The sequence below is a fragment of the Schistocerca serialis genome, chromosome 6 (genome assembly GCF_023864345.2).
Source record: "Schistocerca serialis cubense isolate TAMUIC-IGC-003099 chromosome 6, iqSchSeri2.2, whole genome shotgun sequence".
In the NCBI taxonomy this organism is placed as follows: Eukaryota; Metazoa; Arthropoda; class Insecta; order Orthoptera; family Acrididae; genus Schistocerca; species Schistocerca serialis.
This window is the reverse complement of record NC_064643.1, coordinates 536,855,078-536,875,510: the sequence shown is the minus strand read 5'-3', so window position 1 is coordinate 536,875,510 and position 20,433 is coordinate 536,855,078. Positions and strand designations below refer to the sequence as shown.

At 44.7% G+C, this 20,433-nt stretch overlaps 1 protein-coding gene across 2 annotated transcripts in view; it reads left to right on the top strand.

Annotated features, from left to right (window-relative positions):
* LOC126483831 (potassium/sodium hyperpolarization-activated cyclic nucleotide-gated channel 2-like) overlaps window positions 1–20,433 on the top strand; it is a 282,969-nt gene that overhangs the window by 93,204 nt on the left and 169,332 nt on the right. For both annotated transcript variants that reach the window (XM_050107031.1, XM_050107030.1), the window contains exon 3: window positions 1,890–2,027. In XM_050107031.1, coding sequence (XP_049962988.1) covers window positions 1,890–2,027 — 138 coding nt within the window. The remainder of the gene's footprint in view (window positions 1–1,889; window positions 2,028–20,433) is intronic.

Below are 20,433 nucleotides of genomic sequence, written 5' to 3'. Positions count from 1 at the left end.
GCGCCTATTAACTGACCTGGCCGGCCACTGTGGCCGAGCGGTTCTAGGCGCTTCAGTTTGGAACCGCGCGAATCTACGGTCGCTGGTTCGAATCCTGCATCGGTCGTGGATGTGTTGCATGGGGGCTTAATTATTCTTTTAATGCAAATATTTTTTAATTTTTAGTCGCTGTATGTTCGATTACGCTGTGTCTCGTAAACGGTTGGCCCTGACTAGTATTTGTACGCAATCTGACTGCATAGAACAACAACAAAGAATGAAATCAAATTTCCGTTAACACAATTAATTAATTAAGTCCCCAGCAACTATAAAACCTACGAAACCAAAGCACAAGTATACCTGTTCTGTGTGTGGAAGTATGACTCAACGTACACATCTGGCACGGTTCTTCTTCAATAAGACAAGAAATTTCAAATACCATTTATACTGAAGTGATAAAAAAATTAGAAATACTATAATTGCGCAAGAAAACCAGAATTACACTCTAATACAAGAACACAAGCCATATGCTTTGTTGACTGAACCTGTAATGACGCATTATTCAGGACATTGAAATAATGAGAAAAAAAAGAAAAGTAGTTTGTTACCTTAATTTATATTGATGAAAAGCACTTTAATCATTACAATCTCTCCACACCGACTCGCTACTGCCACATCTCAACCAGAACTCTCCAATATCACATCTCAGCAAGCACTTTTCACTAGCACATCTCAACAAGCACTCTCTGCTACGAGTTCTTAACAAGCACTCACTACTACGAGTTCTGCCCACGCACTGACTACTACGAGCTCTCCCCAAGCACTCCGTGGAGGCGGCTGAATAATACTCTTTGGCGCAATCTCTGGCGCAGTGGCTCAGTGTAGCCACCTTTCAGTGTATAATGTCCTTAGGTTGGGTAGGTTTAAGTAGTTCTAATTTCTAGGGGACTGATGACCTCAGATGTTAAGTCCCATAGTGCTCAAAGCAATTTGAACCATTTTGAACTTACCAGTGACTGAAGGACCAGTTGCACGTCAGATCGGTGATAATGGAGGATTCGGGGCTATGAGTACCTCTCTGATGACTGCTCGGTTCTCTCTTTCTGTCTAGGTCGACCTCTTCCTTGTTGTCACCGTGTCCGGCCATGGTTCACCCATTCCTGCCAACGTCGTCGAATAGTGACATCGTTCTTACTCAGACGTCTAGCGGTTCGCCGATTACTCCAACCGGCTTCTTTGAGCGCAACTACACATCCTCTCTCAAATGCTGACATCTGCGTATATTGTTCGTTCACCTGTCTGTGAAGTACAGTTAGTGTCCAACTTAGCACCGGATGAAACGCGCAAAGACTTTAAGCCCTGGTATCGACATATCTTCTGTTAACTATCGTTGTCAGTTGCATGGTGAAATTGCGCTACAAGATCAACATTCATCATCAGCCGCCAAAGTGAAGTCGACACTTGCGTGAGTATCAGTTCGTGACCAACTCCTTCGTGGTCCTTTTTTTAGTGTCGATCGCTCCATTTCCACTTTACGGCAATGACTGTAATGTTTTGCTGTACTGCCCCAACACGCTTTATATACCCTCCACTGGTGCTGCTGCCACCTGTGAGTGGTGTGGTTACTGCAAGTTGACATCGAACACAGCCGGTGGTCACATTAATGAGACCGGACAGGCTTTTGAGCTACGGTTGGGTTTTCAGATTTGAGCCACGTCGCATAACGCTTTCCCAAATCCACGAAGACTACCGTGCTGTGCCTCCCTCTGGTAGCGGCCGCTTCGAGGTCTGTCGAGCCCCCACGGGAGAAACGGCCACGGAGAGTGAGAGACGGGAGCGGGAGTGGAGGACAGGGTGCTCGCAGTCGCAGCTCTGGTAGACCAGTGGGCGGATGCCACCACTTGTTGCAGGATTTCAGCGAGAGCTTCCAGATCCTGCACGCCGGCCGGGCGCTGCGCATCCTGCGGCTGGCCAAGCTGCTCAGCCTGGTGCGGTTGCTGCGGCTGTCGCGCCTCGTCCGCTACGTCAGCCAGTGGGAGGAGGTCTATGTAAGTACCGCGCCGCCGCGCCGCCGACAGAGCCTGCACGCCGGCACGCTACGCCACCAGCTCACAACTCGTCCCGCTGGGCAACGGGGCTAGAACTGAGTTCGCAATTTCTTACTGCGCCTCCCCTTCGCTGTCCCCCAAATATAGTTTGCTGCCACGCCCCCTTTTAATGTGCCACAGATTCCTAGGATCTGAATAACAACGACAGTGAAATATACAAAGTATTTTGCGAGGGCTATCCACAAAGTACATTACGTCTTGGAATTAAAAATAAATAAAGTATTGGAAATTTTTTTATTATATACAGATGAAAGCCACATGTAAATACTACTTTTCTACATAGTTGCCATTTAAATTAAGGCACTTATCGTAGCGATGGACGAGCTTGGAAATTCCTTCGTCGTAAAATTCGGCCGCCTGCGCCTTCAACCACGTGGTTACCTCTTCTTGAAGCTGTGCGTCGTCATCAAAATGCTGCATAGCCAACCACTTCTTCATTGCTGGGAATAAGTGGAAGTCGCTCGGTGCCAGGTCGGGACTGTACGGCGGATGAGTAAACAACTCCCACTTAAATGATTCGAGAACTTCACGAGTGGCATTGCCGTGAGGGCCCGGGCGTTGTAGCTTACGAGAAAGATGGCGACTCATTACTCGATCGCATCGTTACTGGTCACGAAACATGGGTTAAGCATGTGAACTGCGAGACAAAATTGCAGTCAATGCACTGGGGGCACACAAATTCCCCCCAAAAACCCAAGAAATGCATGCAGACAATGTCGGCAAGGAAGCTGATGGCGACTGTCTTTTGGGACAGAAAAGGTGTGATTTTTGTGGATTTCCTGGAAAGAGGCACTACAATAAACTCTCAAAGGTATTGCCAAACTCTGCACAACCTCATAAGAGCAATACAAAACAAGCGCAGGGGAAAGTTGGGGTCAAATATCTTGCTGATTCACGACAACGCCCGGGCCCACACGGCAAATGCCACTCGTGAAGTTCTCGAATCTCTTAAGTGAGAGTGGTTTCCTCATCCGCCGTACAGTCCCGACCTGGCACCGAGCGACTTCCACTTATTCCCAGCAATGAAGAAGTGGTTGGCTATGCAGCGTTTTGATGACGACACACAGCTTCAAGAAGAGGTAACCGCGTGGTTGAAGGCGCAGGCGGCCGAATTTTACGACGAAGGAATTTCCAAGCTCGTCCATCGCTGCGATAAGTGCCTTAATTTAAATGGAAACTATGTAGAAAAGTAGTATTTAAGTGTGGCTTTCATCTGCATATAATAACAAAAATTTCCTATACTTTATTTATTTTTAATTCCAAAACGTGATGTACTTTGTGGATAGCCCTCGTAATACCGGGTGATCAAAAAGTCAGTATAAATTTGAAAACTTAATAAACCACGGAATAATGTAGATAGAGAGGTAAAAATTGACACACATTCTCGGAATGACATGGGGTTTTATTAGAACAAAAAAAATCCCATATTACTAGACGCGTGAAAGATCTCTTGTGCGCGTCGTTTGGTGATGATCGTGTGCTCAGCCGTCACTTTCGTCATGCTTGGCCTCCCAGGTCCTCCCAGTCCGTGCGATTATTGGCTTTGGGGCTACCTGAAGTCGCAAGTGTATCGTGATCGACCGACATCTCTAGGGATTCTGAAAGACAACATCCGCCGCCAATGCCTCACCATAACTCCGGACACGCTTAATCACAATGTTCACAACATTATTCCTCGACTACAGCTATTCTTGAGGAATGATGGTGGACATATTGAGCATTTCCTGTAAAGAACATCGTCTTTGCTTTGTCTTACTTTGTTATGCTAATTATTGCTATTCTGATCAGATGAAGCGCCATCTGTCGGACATTTTTTGAACGTTTGTATATTTTTGGTTCTAATAAAACCCCATGTCATTCCAAGAATGTGTGTCAATTTGTACCTCTCTATCTACATTATTCCGTGATTTATTCAGTTTTCAAATTTATACTGACTTTTTGGTCACCCGATATAATAATTACTATACTGTGTTTAGTTACGCAACGCAATAGAATTAAAGCATCATTTTTTCGAAATAACGTAACGGCCTCCCATTGTCACATGTAAGTTTGCAATTTCGCTCAAAGGTCCGTACAACCAGCCTCTGTAAAGGTGCAAAAGCATGGCACCCTGCGATGTCACCCGTGGCCTCTATGACGCTTCAAACGGCAAGGTGTCGACACACGCGAAAAAAAGGTCACAGCTCAGAAGTTCGTGTGACGTGTAAAGTGGGTTAATGTTGAAACATTGGCGAGAAATTTCACCACAGTTCTGTCCAACGGCACCGTGGAAGCTCGTCACGGCCCCTCTTACCCGCATTTCACCCCTTCTCTTGACGCCACTGCAATAGAACTCAGTACGGCGATGCCCAGCGATGCACTAACGCAGTTTCTTATGAGTGGACGAGGGAAACATTTCAGACACATCGTCTCTCAGACTCTGTAAGTGGCATGAAGGGCGTCAGTGAAACCACTCCTATCCTCGGGACGTTCATTCCCACACATTTCGCGATCGAAAACGACAGTTTGCAGTGCGATGAGCAAAACGACGACGTTTTTGACAACCTTTCGCAATTTTGACACCTCCTGAGCGATTCAACCCTTCTCTATGGACATCACAGGGCTGCAACCCCATTGAATAAGATCTTATCTCTTTTGTGTGCTAAGTATCCACAATTTTGCTCTGATGTACAGAATAGAACCAATAGGGACCACACAAAACTATTCGACGAAATTTGAACGTGATCCAAAGTAGCGAAGGGTTCTTATGCGTTTTCGGTGCTCTGTTTCATGCCCTCCTGTTGCACGATCATGGAGATGTGCATCATTGACACATGTGTGAATAAAACGATAAAGAGTCCCTATAGGGACCCTCAGTTTGGCAAAAGCCTCTTGGCACCCATCCACATTTATTGAGAATTTTAAAAATGTGCCTTTACAGAGAGAACCTGCTAAGTAGTCTGAGGCGCCTGCAGGTATGCAACCATTTGACACACCTCCACGCCAGTTGCTTGCCTGAAAGTAGGCAACCACATGACACACTTCCAATGCCAGTTGTCTGTATGCAGGCTACTGGACTACTTTCCAGGTTTTCCCTGTGAAGGCACATTTTTTAAAAAAATTCTCAATAAATTGCAGCAGGCGCCACTGAGGGTTTTGGCAAACTGAGGGGTTTTAGAGGGACTCTTTGCCGTTTTATTGAAGTCTGTATCGATGTCATGTGTCTCTGTGATCACCCCACAGGAGGGTGTGAAACAGCAGCACTGAAAAAGCATAACCACCTGCTGCTGCTTCAAATCGTGTCCAAATTTCGTCGAATGGTTTTGAACGGTCCCTAGTAGTTCCACGCTGTACATCAGAGCAAAAATTTCAGTCGCACTGCACTCCAAAGGCGTGAAATAAAGTTCTATGGGGTAGCATCCCCATGATATCCGTCGAGAAGGGTTAAACTGTCCAAGAGGTGTCAACAGTATCAAAGGTTATCAGAACATCGTCTTGTTGCTCATCGCACTGTGAACTGTCTTTTTCAACCGCAAAATGTGTGGGAATCAGCGTCCTATGGAAAGGGATGGTTTCATTAACACCCTTTTTGTGACCCCTTGAGGCCTTTTCGTGTCCATTCTGAGAGGTGTCGTGTCTGAAATGTTTTCGTTGGCCACTCATAAAAAAACCGCGTTATTTCAACCCTGGGCGTCACGTTTCTGACCTCCATCGTAGAGGTGTCAAAGAAGAGTTGGAATGTAGGCAACAGGCGCTGTAACGACCTTCTCATCGTGTGACACGTTCACGGTGGTATTTAGCCGAATTGTGGTGAAATTAATTGTCAGTGTGACATCATTAATCCACTTTATACGTCACATGAACTTCTGAGCTATGGCCTTTTTGTCGTATGTTCCGACACCTTGAAATTTCAAGCGTCGTCGAACCCGAGACTGACGTCGTAGGGTGCCACGCTCTTGCACCATTACAGAGGAATGTTGTAAACACCTTTGAGCCAAATTTAAAACCCATGCCTCGCAATGGGTGGTAATTACGGGGTGAGGCTATCAAATTCCTCTTTTTTCCGAATTTCTTTCCTTGGTACTGCCAGTGTGCATTTTATATCGTCGCTACTTCGACTAAGATCAATTCTTTAATTATGTTACGCTGTGTACAAGAAATTCATAGACTGCTTTTGACAGTGATGACTATAATACACTATGAAATTATGAAGGTAGTAGGGATGAAATAAAGCGGGCAGTGAAAGGTTGTTCGCCGGCCGGTGTAGCCAAGCGGCTCTAGGCGCTACAGTCTGGAAACGCGCGACCCCTACCGTCGCAGGTTCTAATTCTGCCTCGGGCATGGATGTGTGTGATGTCCTTAGGTTAGTTAGGTTTAAGTAGTTCTAAGTTCTAGGGGACTGATGACCTCAGAAGTTAAGTCCCATAGTGCTTAGAGCCATTTGAACCATTTGAAAGGTTCTTTACAACTTATACTGAAATGTTACTGCAGTTACAAGCGTCGGAGGATGTGAAACGGAAGCAGCAGTTGAGAAGGGTTGCAGTCTATCGCCATTGTTATTCAGTCTGTACACTGAGCAAGCAGATAAGGAAACTAAGGAGAAATCTTGAAACTAAATTAAAATTTCAGAGTGAACAAACAAAAACTTTGAGGTTTGCCGATAATGTTACAATTCCCACACACTCGGCAAATGGCTTGGAAGAGCAGCCGAAAGGAATGGATAGTGTCTTGAACAGAGATTATAAGGTGAACAATAACAAAAATAAAGTAAGGACATTACAGTGTAGTGGAATTAAATCAGGTGATGCTGGGGAAACAGATTAAGAAGATGGAAGGAAAGAAAACTAGAGGTTAATACCCCGTTGTCAGCGCGGAATTAGGGACCCAGCGCAAGCTCGGTGTCGAAAGGACGAGGAAGTGCATCGCCGATGTCCTTTTCTAAGGATACATCCCGGAATTTGCCTGTAGCGATTTATGGAACTCACGGAAAACATAAATCTGGATGATCGGACGGGGATTTGCACCGACGTCCTCCACAATGCGAGACCAGTGTACTAACCATTGTGCCACCACGCTCGGTCAGATTATGAGACGAGACACTAAACGAAATGGGTGAGTTTTGATGTCTGGCAACTGATCTTAGCACAAGTAGCGACGACACAAAATGAACACTGGCAGTACCAAGGAAAGAAGTTCGGAAAGAAGAGGAATTTTATAGCATCTAATGCACATTCCAACACAAAAAAAGAAGAAGACCACGAAGGAATTACCCGAATGCTACGGAATCGGTAGATGTGATGAACATCTATTGACAAAAAATTATTACAATTTCAGAAAAACTGGATCATTGATTCAAGAGGGAGAGCTACACAAATTGAGCAAGTCAATAAGGCGTTGGTCCAGTTCTGGCCTTATGCGAGCAGTTATTCGGTTTGTCATTGAATGATAGAGTTGTGGTGTCCCCAATCCTGTTCCGTGGGCGCGTTTATCCTTACGATGGGTAGAGGACACTGCCCATAATGCTCCAAGAGTTCTCAACTGGGGAGAGATGCGGAGATTTAGCTGGCGAAGGTGGGTTTGGTAAGCACGGAGACAAGGAGTAAGAACTGTCGCCGTGTGCGGGCGGGCGTTATCTTGCTGAAATGTAAGCCCAGGATGGTTTGCCTTGAAGGGCAACAAAACGGAACGTAGAATATCATCGACAGAGGCATATGGACAGTCATTTCCCCACACTCAGTACACGATGAAATAGGACGCAAAATAGATAATACTGGTGGGGTATACCCTCTGCCATACACGGAGTACAAATGAAGACTTACATGTAAATAAGAACGTGTAATGACATATTTATGCCTTCTGGCAGAAAAAAGTGTTTCACAGATACTCGATAGGAAAGTATTCTTCGCATTTCATTGATAATTTTTGCAGAGACAGTTCCAAACAAATGCCCTGAGAGGGCATACCACTACTTTCGCTTGTTAACCGTTCCATACAGTGTTTCGACAGTCATACTTACTGGAGTCTAGGCAGTGGTCACATTTAAGTCCGTAGCTCGCAGCACCTGATGGAAATGAATATGTCAAGCTTCGAAGCATTACGCATGAAACTGCAGTCGTCAACTTTACTTCAGAGAATTTTGTCGACTAACGATCGACACCTTCTGTTACTCACACCCTCAAAAACCTAAGAAATAAAAATCACGCAGGGCTGTACTGGAGCTTAGAAGCAGTCCCAGGAGACACACAGCAGTCAAAACAACATTAGGAGCATGAAGATGTCGAGCAATTACTCTCCTACTTATGAAATGAGACAGAAAGGTAGATTATAAAAATTAAGATAACTGAAGGATATTAAACAAATTCATAACGGGTGAATTAATTTCATCGGATTATGAACACTTGACCGAATCAAAAATTATACATTTATAGCTGGTCAGTCACGTTAGCCGCAAACATTAACGGGAGCATTATATATATCAAAATTAGATTCTTGTCAATACATAACTACAGTTTTTTAACCAATATTTGTATCTTACTTAACATCTGATGTAGCAGTGAAAGTCGGATTCTTTTAGCAGACGGACATGTCCTTATCTCTACGTATTTTCTATTTAATGGAGAATACTATGTACTATGAGCAAACGGAGGGAGTCGCATGGCAGCCCATTCTCAGCCATGGTTGCGAATTTGTATACGGAACACTTCGAAGAAGAGTCCCTGACATCATCCAAATGGAAACACACCTGCTTTTTCCGTTATGTGGATGACACAGTCATTACCCAGTCCCATGGAAAGGACCAACTCCTTGACTACCTTGTACAACTGAAATGCGTACATCCCAAAATCAAATTCGCTATGGAGATAGAAGAAGAAGGAAGACTCCATTCCTGGACATCATGATCAACAGAAGAGCTGATGGCACCCTGAGCCACGGTGAGTATCGAAAGAAAACGGACCAGTGTTTGCACGCAGATAGGTGCCACCAGCCTGTGCAGAGGAATAGGGTACCAAAAACACTAGTACGAGTACACGGGACGCACGCCAACTCAGACGCAAACTGTCTGCCCCAGGAACTGGAACGCCTCAGAACCGTGTTCCGAAAAAACTGATACCCAGAATAGTAAATTAAGAGCTCTCTTTCCCCCACCATTACGGTACAACCTGTGAAGACGGAAGACGTCAAGGAGGAACGGGTAGCGACAGTCTTTATACCGTACACGGGCGCGCTATCGGGAATAGTCGGTCGCATATTGAAAAAGCACCGCGTAAGAACTATCTGATACCCACCCATTAAAACACGGGTACTATTGGGGAGAGTCAAAGGTGACCTCGACTTGAGGGAGGCGAGGTATATCAGATTTCGTGCCAACGTGGCAAGACATATATTGGACAGACAACGTGCACCATCTAAGATCGACGCAGAGAGCAGCAGAGGCACGCTCGATTAATATACCCTAACAAGTCGATGCTAGCAGAGCCCTGTTAGTCAGAGAATCATGCAATGGAATACGAACGTACCAGCATTTTAGCGCAGACATCCAGATACTGGGACAGTGTCGTTAGAAAAATAATCGAATTTCGCACCAGGGATAATACACTACTGGCCATTAAAATTGCTGAATCACAAAGATGACGTGCTACAGACGCGAAATTTAACCGACAGGAAGAAGATGCTGTGATATGCAAATGATTAGCTTTTCAGAGCATTCACACAAGGTTGGCGCAGGTGGCGACACCTATAACGTGCTGACATGAGGGACGTTTCCAACCGATTTCTCCTACACAAACAGCAGTTGACCGGCGTTGCCTGGTGAAGCGTTGTTGTGATGCCTCGTGTAAGAAGGAGAAATGCATAACATCACGTTTCCGACTTTGATAAAGGTCGTACTGTAGCCTATCGCGATTGCGACATTGCTGCTCGCGTTGGACGATATCCAATGACTGTTAGCAGAACATGGAATCGGTGGGTTCAGGAGGGTGTTCCACCGTGCTGGATCCCAACGGTCTCGTATCACTATCAGTCGAGATGACAGGCATCTTATTCGCATGGCTGTAACGGATCGTGCAGCCACGTCTCGATCCCTGAGTCAACAGATGGGGACGTTTGCAAGACAACAACCATCTGCACGAACAGCTCGACGACGTTTGCAGCAGCATGGACTGTCAGCTCGGAGACCATGGCTGCGGTTACCCCTGACGCTGCATCACAGACAGGAGCGCCTGCGATGGTTTACTCAACAACGAACCTGGGTGCACGAATGGCAAAACGTCATTTTTTCGGATGAATCGAGGTTCTGTTTACAGCATCTTGATGGTCATATCCGTGTTTGGCGACATCGCGGTGAAAGCACATTGGATGCGTGTATTCGTCATCGCCATACTGGCGTATCACCCGGGTTGATGGTGTGGGGTGCCATTGCTTACACGTCTCGGCTACCTCTTGTTCGCATTGACGGCACTTTGAATAGTGGACCTGGCTCCACCCTTCATTCGATCCCTGCGAAACCCTACATTTCAGCAGGATAATGAAAGACCGCATGTTGCAGTCCCTGTACGGGCCTTTCTGGATACAGAAAATGTTCGACTGCTGCCCTGGCCAGCACATTCTCCAGACCTCTCACCAATTGAAAACGTCTGGTCAATGGTGACCGAGCAGCTGGCTCGTCACAATACGCCAGTCACTACTGTTGATGAACTGTGGTATCGTGTTGAAGCTGCATGGGCAGTTGTACCTGTACACGCCATCCAATCTCTGTTTGACTCAATGTCCAGGCGTATCAAGGCCGTTATTAGGGCCAGAGGTTATTGTTCTGGGTACTGTTTTCTCAGGATCTATGCACCCAAATTGCGTGAAAATGTAATCACATTTCAGTTCTAGTATAATATATTTGTCCAATGAATACCCGTTTATAATCTGCTTTTCTTCTGGTGTAGCAATTTTAATGGCCAGTAGTGTATTATCATACGGGACTGCGGCTACAATCTCAGCAAGGCTTGGGAGCCAGCACTGGGTTTAATTAGGAAGAAGCTCGGGAAACACAACGGCCTGGCGATCAGGGCGGACAGAGCAACTACGTCGACGCTACAAAAGACGCCGCCGCAAGCGTCAAAGTCGGCCGCGCACCCTCTGGAGCTCAGTTCGTCAGCACTCCTAACGATAGCGACGTTTATGATCGCCGAAATACTCTGCCCGTTGGACAGTATGGACCAGCAGTACACCCGTGGACTGTTCGAGCAACAAATACGCCGGAAGAAACTGAAGAGTCATGCTCTTCAAATTATTCGTAGTCATATTTTTTTTAAAAAAAAGAAACAACATAGTTAGTTCAGTATCACGGTAGATAACAAAGTTATTTACATTACCAGTATGGAGAAATATTCACCCCTTTTCACGCTTTCCTGTCGACAACTTTGTTTCAACATCTTAAAAAATTCACGAGACATTTGAGGTTAAAAGCGTATATACATTTAGATTAACATTATGTAGGTTGGTACTAATACAGAATAATAATGACAGATTACTTATCCCAAAGAACTGATGAAACCAAAAGTGTGGTTCATCACAGAATCTAGGCAATGGGAGTTACTATAGCAAAGACGAAGAGCAATAATTTAGAATAACAAATATTGAATAAGTACGAAAGTTCATAGCTTCTTTGTTAACAGATGTAGACTGGTCATACTGCACTCGCAGTTGGAATACTTTTCCTATGCACGGTCGCAGATGATGCTCTCGCGTTTCTAATGCTGTCCACCCCTTCTCTAAGCAACTTCAAAAATGGCTCTGAGCACTATGGGACTCAACATCTGAGTTCATCAGTCCCCTAGAACTTAGAACTACTTAAACCTAACTAACCTAAAGACATCACACACATCCATGCCCGGGCAGGATTCGAACCTGCGACCGTAGCTGTCGCGCGGTTCCAGACTGAAGCGCCTATAATCGCTCGTCCACAGCGGCCGGCTAAGCAACTTCATCCACCTGGGAGCATACCCTTACGAATTACGTCGTCCACATATACATTCTGTGTTCCTTAAATATCAAACATCTTGCACCCCTCCTTGATGAAGAACTCAGTTACAGTCCGTAGCTTCTACTGGAGATCAGCATTTACTTGGCAGGAGAATTAAAGGTTCTGGAGCATTCGCATAGAGGAAGCATCACTCTTCATTATAAGTACTGGCCTTAGAGCGCCTTACCTGCTATAATTCCCTCTGTTCAGTCGACCGGCCGAAGTGACCGAGCTGTTCTAGGCGCTACAGTCTGGAACCGCGCGACCGCTACGGTCGCAGGTTCGAATCCTGCCTCGGGCATGGATGTGTGTGATGTCCTTAGGTTAGTTAGGTTTAAGTAGTTCTAAGTTCTAGGGGAGTGATGACCTCAGCAGTTAAGTCCCATAGTGCTCAGAGCCATTTTTTCTGTTCAGTCCAACATAGAATCTGACACTTGTCAACCAGCACATGGAACCCTTCATCCAAAAACTGGAGGACGTTTGGACTACTTGCAGAGTTGGTCAAAACTACCAGTTGTTCATTTTTTGACCAGGACGACCTTTCGGGCACAACACAAAAGTACAGCTCAGCAAGAGCTCACACACTATTGTGACTGCAGTGCAGGACAGGACTTATAGGCCAACTTCCGATAAGATGGCACTCATCGGTGGTGTGAAAGAGTAAATGTTTTCCTAGTACTCTTTGCAAATATACCTCATGTACTATGTAATACAGATACATCTGAAGTATTTGTTACTATCTTCGTTTCCTTGGCGAACATAGTTCCTTTGGAAAGCTGGTAGATGTAAGACTAGCGATGACTCTGAGAAAGTCTTGCGTAATCGCCCTACAAGCGCTCCATAAGCACGTACTTCTGTTTATTTCTTTAGATAATTAATCATGAAAAGAAACTATCTTGAATAATTTACGTTACTCTAAAACAATCAAATCACACAGATTCTTCGGAGGTTTTTAATAATTTGTAGACAGCAAATGAGGTAAACTACTACTTAAAGTGTATCTGTTTTGCTGTTCCACGTATTCCATCGGTAGGCTCTACGGGGAGCGACCTTTACCCGCACGTTTAATAAAAATAATTACTTCGCGTTCATATTAGAACTGAAAAGCGTGATTAAATTTGCTTCACGTGTGCTCATATGAAGAAAGTTTAATAACATACTCCTCAAACCACGGGCTCAATGAATGACGCAGAAACCACTCGCGGACACACACACACACACACACACACACACACACACACACACACACACACACACACACACAGAGAGAGAGAGAGAGAGAGAGAGAGAGAGACGAAGCCACGCGTGCGTGTAGAGAGAGAGAGAGAGAGAGAGAGAGAGAGAGAGAGAGAGAGAGAGATGCGTTATGCGTTGCTGTAAGCAAGATACAACTATCTTTCCTAGTTTCGTCTATGCATGAAAAGACACGATCTATTGTAATAGATTTCTCTTATAAAACTGAGGATTGTGTCTAGCTGAGTAGTGCATATTACGTTTAAAATGGTATAATGAATTGCTTCGAACACTGAATACCGTGCAGCCTGAACAAATACCATTAGTACTACTTCTAGCCTAGAAGCTAGACATTATTACATACAGGCGTTTGTAAAACGACAGTCATCCTTTGAATAATATCGGTTTATTTCGTTTCTGTTCTTAAAAGAAAGCATTACTCATAAAAAATACACTTAAACCAAGGGGGAAAAAAGGAATTTTTCATGATTGGTAAACTGCAGATACATATACTGCGGTAGTTTAACAAAAGACATTAGCTATTATATGCAACGTCATTCTAATCACTTTATTTGTTCGTTCTAGTTTAGTGGTTCTAATTTTCACAAATACTGTAAAACAAACGATAAGGCTGCATAGTCTAACACTCTTGTATCCGATATGTTCCTCACAGATGGCAATTACGGGATTACGATGCCGTTACAAACATTATTCCCAGATTATAAAAACATTTTAGGCCTAAAATTACAAATACGTATATAAAAGAAGTAATGTTTTCAAAATTTTCCGGCCTATGAGCAGTTGCCCAATGATGTAGGCGGCACAGAAGCAGCTGAAAAAGTAAACCCATATGAGTGAACTCAGTTAATACACAATCGTTTCAAGCAATGACGAGAACTCTTCAGTTGATCGATCAATAAAATATTGTGTAGGACCCTATTTGCTACCACATAAGTTTCACCGACTGTGAGTCCTACATGCGTTCTCATGCGTCTACTTTTTAATACTGAAAGAGTTGTTAGCTGGTGGCTGACGCCCTGCTCTGAGCTTCACCTTACATTCGTTCAAATAGAAATGCCACGTTACGCCTACAGTTTTTGTTATGCTTACTTAATGTGCATGGTGTTTTCTTTGTAAATGTTTTACATTTTCTTGTAACTATACTTTACTAACGTTTTTACTTGTGTGAAGTAACTGTGCAAATTAAGTGTTGTGTTGCACTTGGGAAGAACACGGTAAGGCATCTGGCAGAGAACTGGTGTACAGATGGCGTAATGAAAGCATACTCCAGTTTAATGTTGTACAAGAAAATTTCCAAAGTTTCTGTCTTTGTGACAGCTGGTGACATAAACTGATACTGATTGTAAAAAGCGGCATATTTTCACAATTGGAGCAGGAAGTGAGTACCTGACGTACCGCCGACGAAATTGTTGTTGTTATTATTGTTGTTGTTGTTGTCATTGTTCAGTTGGCCTGACTGTAGAGCAGGTCTGCCAACTGTGCACGTGTGTGTGTGTGTGTGTGTGTGTGTGTGTGTGTGTGTGTGTGTGTTTAGCTCCCGCGGTGCCTACGAGTGGCACGCGTGAGGAATTGAGCTCTTAGGTTTAGAGGTTGGTATCTGCTTGTGCGGCGCTCACGTATCTTTGTTTCTCTAGATGCCTCCGCACCCGCAGAGCTGCAAGAGGACCGACTACACATCCCAAAATTGCAATTACACGGACGCAAGTCGTAAGGTGCTTACACACAGCAACGCTGGCAGCGTGCGATGGAGCTGTTTAATCTTTCTTTCCTTATTTTTATTACTACTATTGTTGTTGTTGGTGTTGTTTGTTGTTGTTCTTGGTGTCTGCGTCCTGTGAACGTGAACCTGCAGTCTTTGATTTGTTTTCTTTACTGTTTTCCCCTTTAGTAAGTGGAGATTTGTTACCAGAGAGCTTGATCTAGGCCAGAGCGCTGCCGACGGTCTGTTGACAGCATGGCTTTACCGTTCCAGTAGCTCAGAGGACAGTGTGTTGTACCTGTTTGCATGCCGGACTGGACGCTCAGCGGGTATAAGCTGATCACAGCCCGTCGGTATTCTATCTTTTTTAATATTTGTTATTGTCAACCCCTTCAGTGTTATAGTCGTAGTCTGGGACCATCACCAGCGCAGGCGCCAAAGGATATTCCGTTAAACGTACCTTGTATCAAATGTACATCGTGTTATAACTTTTCCAAACACTCGCACTTCCAATTTTTACACCTCTCTGTCCCTGGGTAAGAACGTCTCTTACAATTGGCGGTGTCATAACGACATAATAGCGAGTTCTTTGACGAAACGGCTGTTTGTCTACTGCTTGTTTCCTGAGACAGATGAAGTTCTCTTAGGTCACAAGGACGCCTGCGCAGGAGTGAGTCCTATAGGTCAGTTGTAGTGTACGTTGCTGCCCTGGAGCCGCTGATGTCAATGTCGCAGTTGACGCAGATCTCTTTTTTATTGCTAGCAATAGCGTACAATTCTCGTAAGAGGAATACAGCTACAGTCAAGATAGTAGAAAGTTTTTAAGAAAGCTTACAGTGTCACTCACAGTGTCGGTGCACACAGTCACCCCAGCCCCTCCCCCCCCAATTCATCTGGTGTAACCACACTATCCAGATAAGCTCACAGCACAAAATATTACTCACGCATTGTGAGAACACACTGGTCGCTTTGGAACGCTGTGGATGCTGCGAAACTGGTTACCCTCCACCCCTGACTTGGCACTGAAGCGGTGTGAACGTGCCAGTCAGCTGTGTGTAGTCAGCGCAGTAAAATGGGTCAACGTGACAGAATGTCAAAAAGGAGAGATAGTGTTTCGACGTGCCAATCACCACAACGTGAACGAAGTTGCCCCATTTGTTGGTGTATCAGCGTGGGCTGTCCAACGTGTGTACAAGCTGTGGTACACCCCACATGCCGCCATGTGCATCGGGGTAAGAACAGTAGTCTTAAAATGATCCTATACGACAGATACTGGAGATGAGTATCACAATCGGTTTCACACATGATTGGCATTACCGCTCTCACTAAATACAAGTCAATTTCAACCAACTTCCGAGCGAACTTTGCGAACGTTATTGTTTACAATGGATATCTGAAGTACGGAACCTCGTAAAAGGTTCACAGCGACACATAGAGCAGAACGTCTGCAATGGATCAACAGCACAGAAAGTGGAGCGCTCCAGAGTATAAGGAGCAGTCAAACGAAAACCGAACACCAGATACAACGGGACCATGGAATGGTTTCACTCAAAAGTAATCACCAAAAGCCTTAAGACATTTATTCCTCTGACAGACGAGACGATCAATTCCAGTTTAGTAGAACGCAGTTGGCCGCTGTTGGACCCACAACCGTACCCAATCTTGCACTTCCTCGTCCAGCTGAAACCGATGTCCACTCAGTCTTTCTTCAGGTCGCCCCGCGAAGATGTTAAAAACACACGGTGAAAGATCGGGGCTGTAAAGAGGAAGTTGCAATGTTTCCGAGTCAAATCACTTCTGTGTAATTGGCAGCGTGGTGGCGGGCGTTATCGTGCAAAACGATGATTCCGTCCGACACCATTGCTGCGGATTTTTGTTTTATGGCAAATCACAATTTCTACGAAGTGCCTTCATAGCGCTGCGCATTGATTGTGATTTCGTGCTCGAGGAATTCGACGAGCAGAGGGCCCTTCAGTCGAAGACGAAGATCATCATTACCTTATCAACACTTGTGTGAACAGCTTTGAATGTCTTTGGCTGACAAGTTGTGGTATGTTTCCACTGTTGGCTTTGCCATCTGCCCTCGGGCTGTCGGAGTGCTGTGAGAGGAATCATCCAGCTGCACTATGACGCCTGCCCCCGCACTGTCAATCGGACAAAGGCTACGTTTCAGCGATTTGGGTTGAAAACACTATAAGATACTCTGTACAGCCCGGATCTATGGCGACTTGAAGAAAGACAACGTAGACGTCGCTTTCAGTTGAACAATGAAATGCAAGAGTGGATCCGTCAGCTGCTGACCTCGTTCTGCTACACAGGAATAGATCATTTTGTTTGCTAGTGATATATATGTCCTAACGCATGCAGTGATAACTTTTGAATGGAATCATTCCGTGGTCCAGTTGTGGCAATTGTTCGGTTTTCATTTTACTGCCCGTCACAATCTGAATTTTGCCTCTTCTCAAATTGTGCAAAGCATCGAGTACACGAACGGCTCAGTGAGTCATTTAACCCACACAGTGTGTGGAGGCTGCAGTTCAGGCCGGAGGAGCTCTGTCGAGTTTTGGGGATGCTTCTCGTAGAGTAACTTGGGGCCAGTCAATCAGGTTGCTGTGAACGTTCCCGATGACACAGAGTTTTCGTTTCTCCTGCGTATTTCTGATGAGTTTGCTGTCGAGGTTGTAATGATCTTGTTGTCGACAGGATGTTAAAAGTTAATCTCCACTTCATCAGTTTGCTGTGAACACTCCGCTCCTGTCTTCGAAGATGACAACAGCTGTGTTCCGACCTTAAGACCATAGAAAATATCTGTGACTATCTGGAACAGCGTGTGAAACGTAGCAACTAACATTCCCGCAATTTAGTAGTTCTGCGGGATATGATCATTAACGAGTTACTTCAGATGTATATGGCACACCTGACGAAACTTGTGGACACACTTCCTCATCAGTCGAGACCTATATGGCGTCACATGGTATCATTCTATTATCTCCAAGGGGTGATTAATATTTGTCCAGTGTGTTTATTTTGCTTGTTACACTACACAACTCACCAATCTCTCCCTTACAGTAAGCTATGAACTGAATTCTAGAGAGAGAAACGACTCTGAGTGATGATCATTGACAGAGACTTTCATCAACGTATTCCACTGGTAGCTACGCTGAAGAACAATTAGAGATTGGTGCTGTGTGTGTGAGAGAGAGAGAGAGAGAGAGAGAGAGAGAGAGAGAGAGAGAGTAAGGGAGGGTCAGACAGAGGTATTCTGTCTCACTACAGATAATGAAAGAATAAAAGAGTTCATTGTGTCACATCAACCACATGTGGGTTAACCTTGTTTAACCTTAGACGAAGGACATTTCTTTTCCACTTCCTTTACCTGTATTCTTTGGCGTACTGTTACACGCTATCGATTTCGAAGGGAGATTGCTTCAACTACTGGTGCCTCCATGGTCCACATTGATCATTCGAGATCCGCTTGCCTGCGGTGCCTCATACAAATCCTAGGTACCCGCTCCCGGCCTGTATGCGCAGCGTTATTCGTAATTACCTCTGGGGTTTCAGAAAACGACCACAAGGCATACTACAAAATAATACGCATCAGCGGACAGAACATCACTCCAAGTTTCGATTCGTAATACGTACTGTGGTGTGGTTACCCGGGCAGATGTGACAAAAGAATCTACACTGCACAACAGAATTAAAGGATCACTTTTTCGAAACCCCGTAATTGCCACCCATTGGGAAGCTTAAGTTTCAAATTTGGCTCAAAGATACATACAACTTCCTCCGTACACCCTGTCTCACCCACATCTCATCCCTTCTTTCAACTCCTCTGTGACAGAGGTTGGAACCTCGACTCCCAGCGTTGAAATCATGCTGTTTTCTTATTAGTGGCCGAGGAAAATCTTCTAGACACATCGCGACTCAGAATCGGCAAGAAAAGGCGCAAGGGGTTGTATAAAGGACCTCAATGAAACCGCCCCTTTCCAAGAGGCGTTGATTTCCGCACATGTCCTGTCGAAAACGACGGTTGTCAGTGCGACGAGCAACAGGAACACGTTCCAGACAATCCATGATATTGCTGACACACTCAGACGTTTCAACCCTTGTCTAAGGTCATTGTGGTGCTGCATCTCCTTTAAATATGATCAGAGCCCTTTGGCGTGCAGTGCGACCACAGTTTTTGCCTTCATGTATGGGCTGGAACCACTAGAGACCGTTCAACACCATTCGATGAAATTTGCACGTGATCCGAAGCAGCAGAGGGTGCTTATGCTTTTTGATCCCTCCTATTTCATGTCCTCCTGTGTCGTGAAGACAGGAACAAGCCACATTGACGCATGCAAGAATAAAACGGCAAAGGATCCTTCTAAGACTTACCAGTTTGGAAAAATCTTCAGTGCCACCAACCCCCTTTGATGAGCACCTTAAAAGTGTAGATATACAGAGAGAACCCATGACAAGAGTTCCAGGCGCCTGCAGGTAGACTACACTGCTGCTCTTTGTCCACTGCACTGCTGCTCTTTGTCCACTGCACTGCTGCTCTCGTGCTTGATAGGCTGTCTGGAATCGGAGGCTGTCGAAAGGGTTGCCAGTCTGCAAGCGCCTAGGACTTCGTCATAGGTTCTGCCTGTATGCCAATCAACTTTATCAAAAGCTGTCTCTAAATTTACAAAAGCTATAACGTAGGTTTGTCTTTCCTTAACTTGTCTTCTGATGTGAGTTGCAGAGTCACCATCACCTCGAATTTCCAACGTTTGTCATGGACCCAAACTGAATTTCCCTGAGGTCGGTTTCTACCAATTTTTCCATTCTTCTATTAGTAATTTGTGTTAGTATTTCGTAGGTATGACTTATTAAACTGATAGTCCAGTAATATTCCCACCTGTCAGAATCTTCCATCTTTGGAATTACCATAATCACAGTCTTCTTGAAGTCTGAGGGTACTTCGTCTATCTGATGTACCCTGCACACCAGGTGGAATAGTTTTGTTATGGCTGTCTCTCCGAAGGATCTCAATAATTCTGACTGAACCTTATTTACTCCATGGTCCTTGTTTCCATTTGGGTCTTTCAGTGCTCTGTCAATTTCTTCTCGAACTATCATATCTTCCACCTCATCTTCATCTACTTCCTCTTCCCCTCCTACAATATTACCTTCAAGTTAATTTCGCTTATATATATATATATATATATATATATATATATATATATATATATATATATAAAGCCTCTTCTAACTGCCAGTGAAGCAGTTAGATAATGCAAAAAATGCAGCGTGACAGCGATAATTGTACAAGGAGTACAATCGGCCATTGAGACGTTTTTACCTTTACTTCTAACTAAAGATCATGATTTGTCACGAATCTCTCTTCCCTAACTTAGACGTAACTTGTAATATTA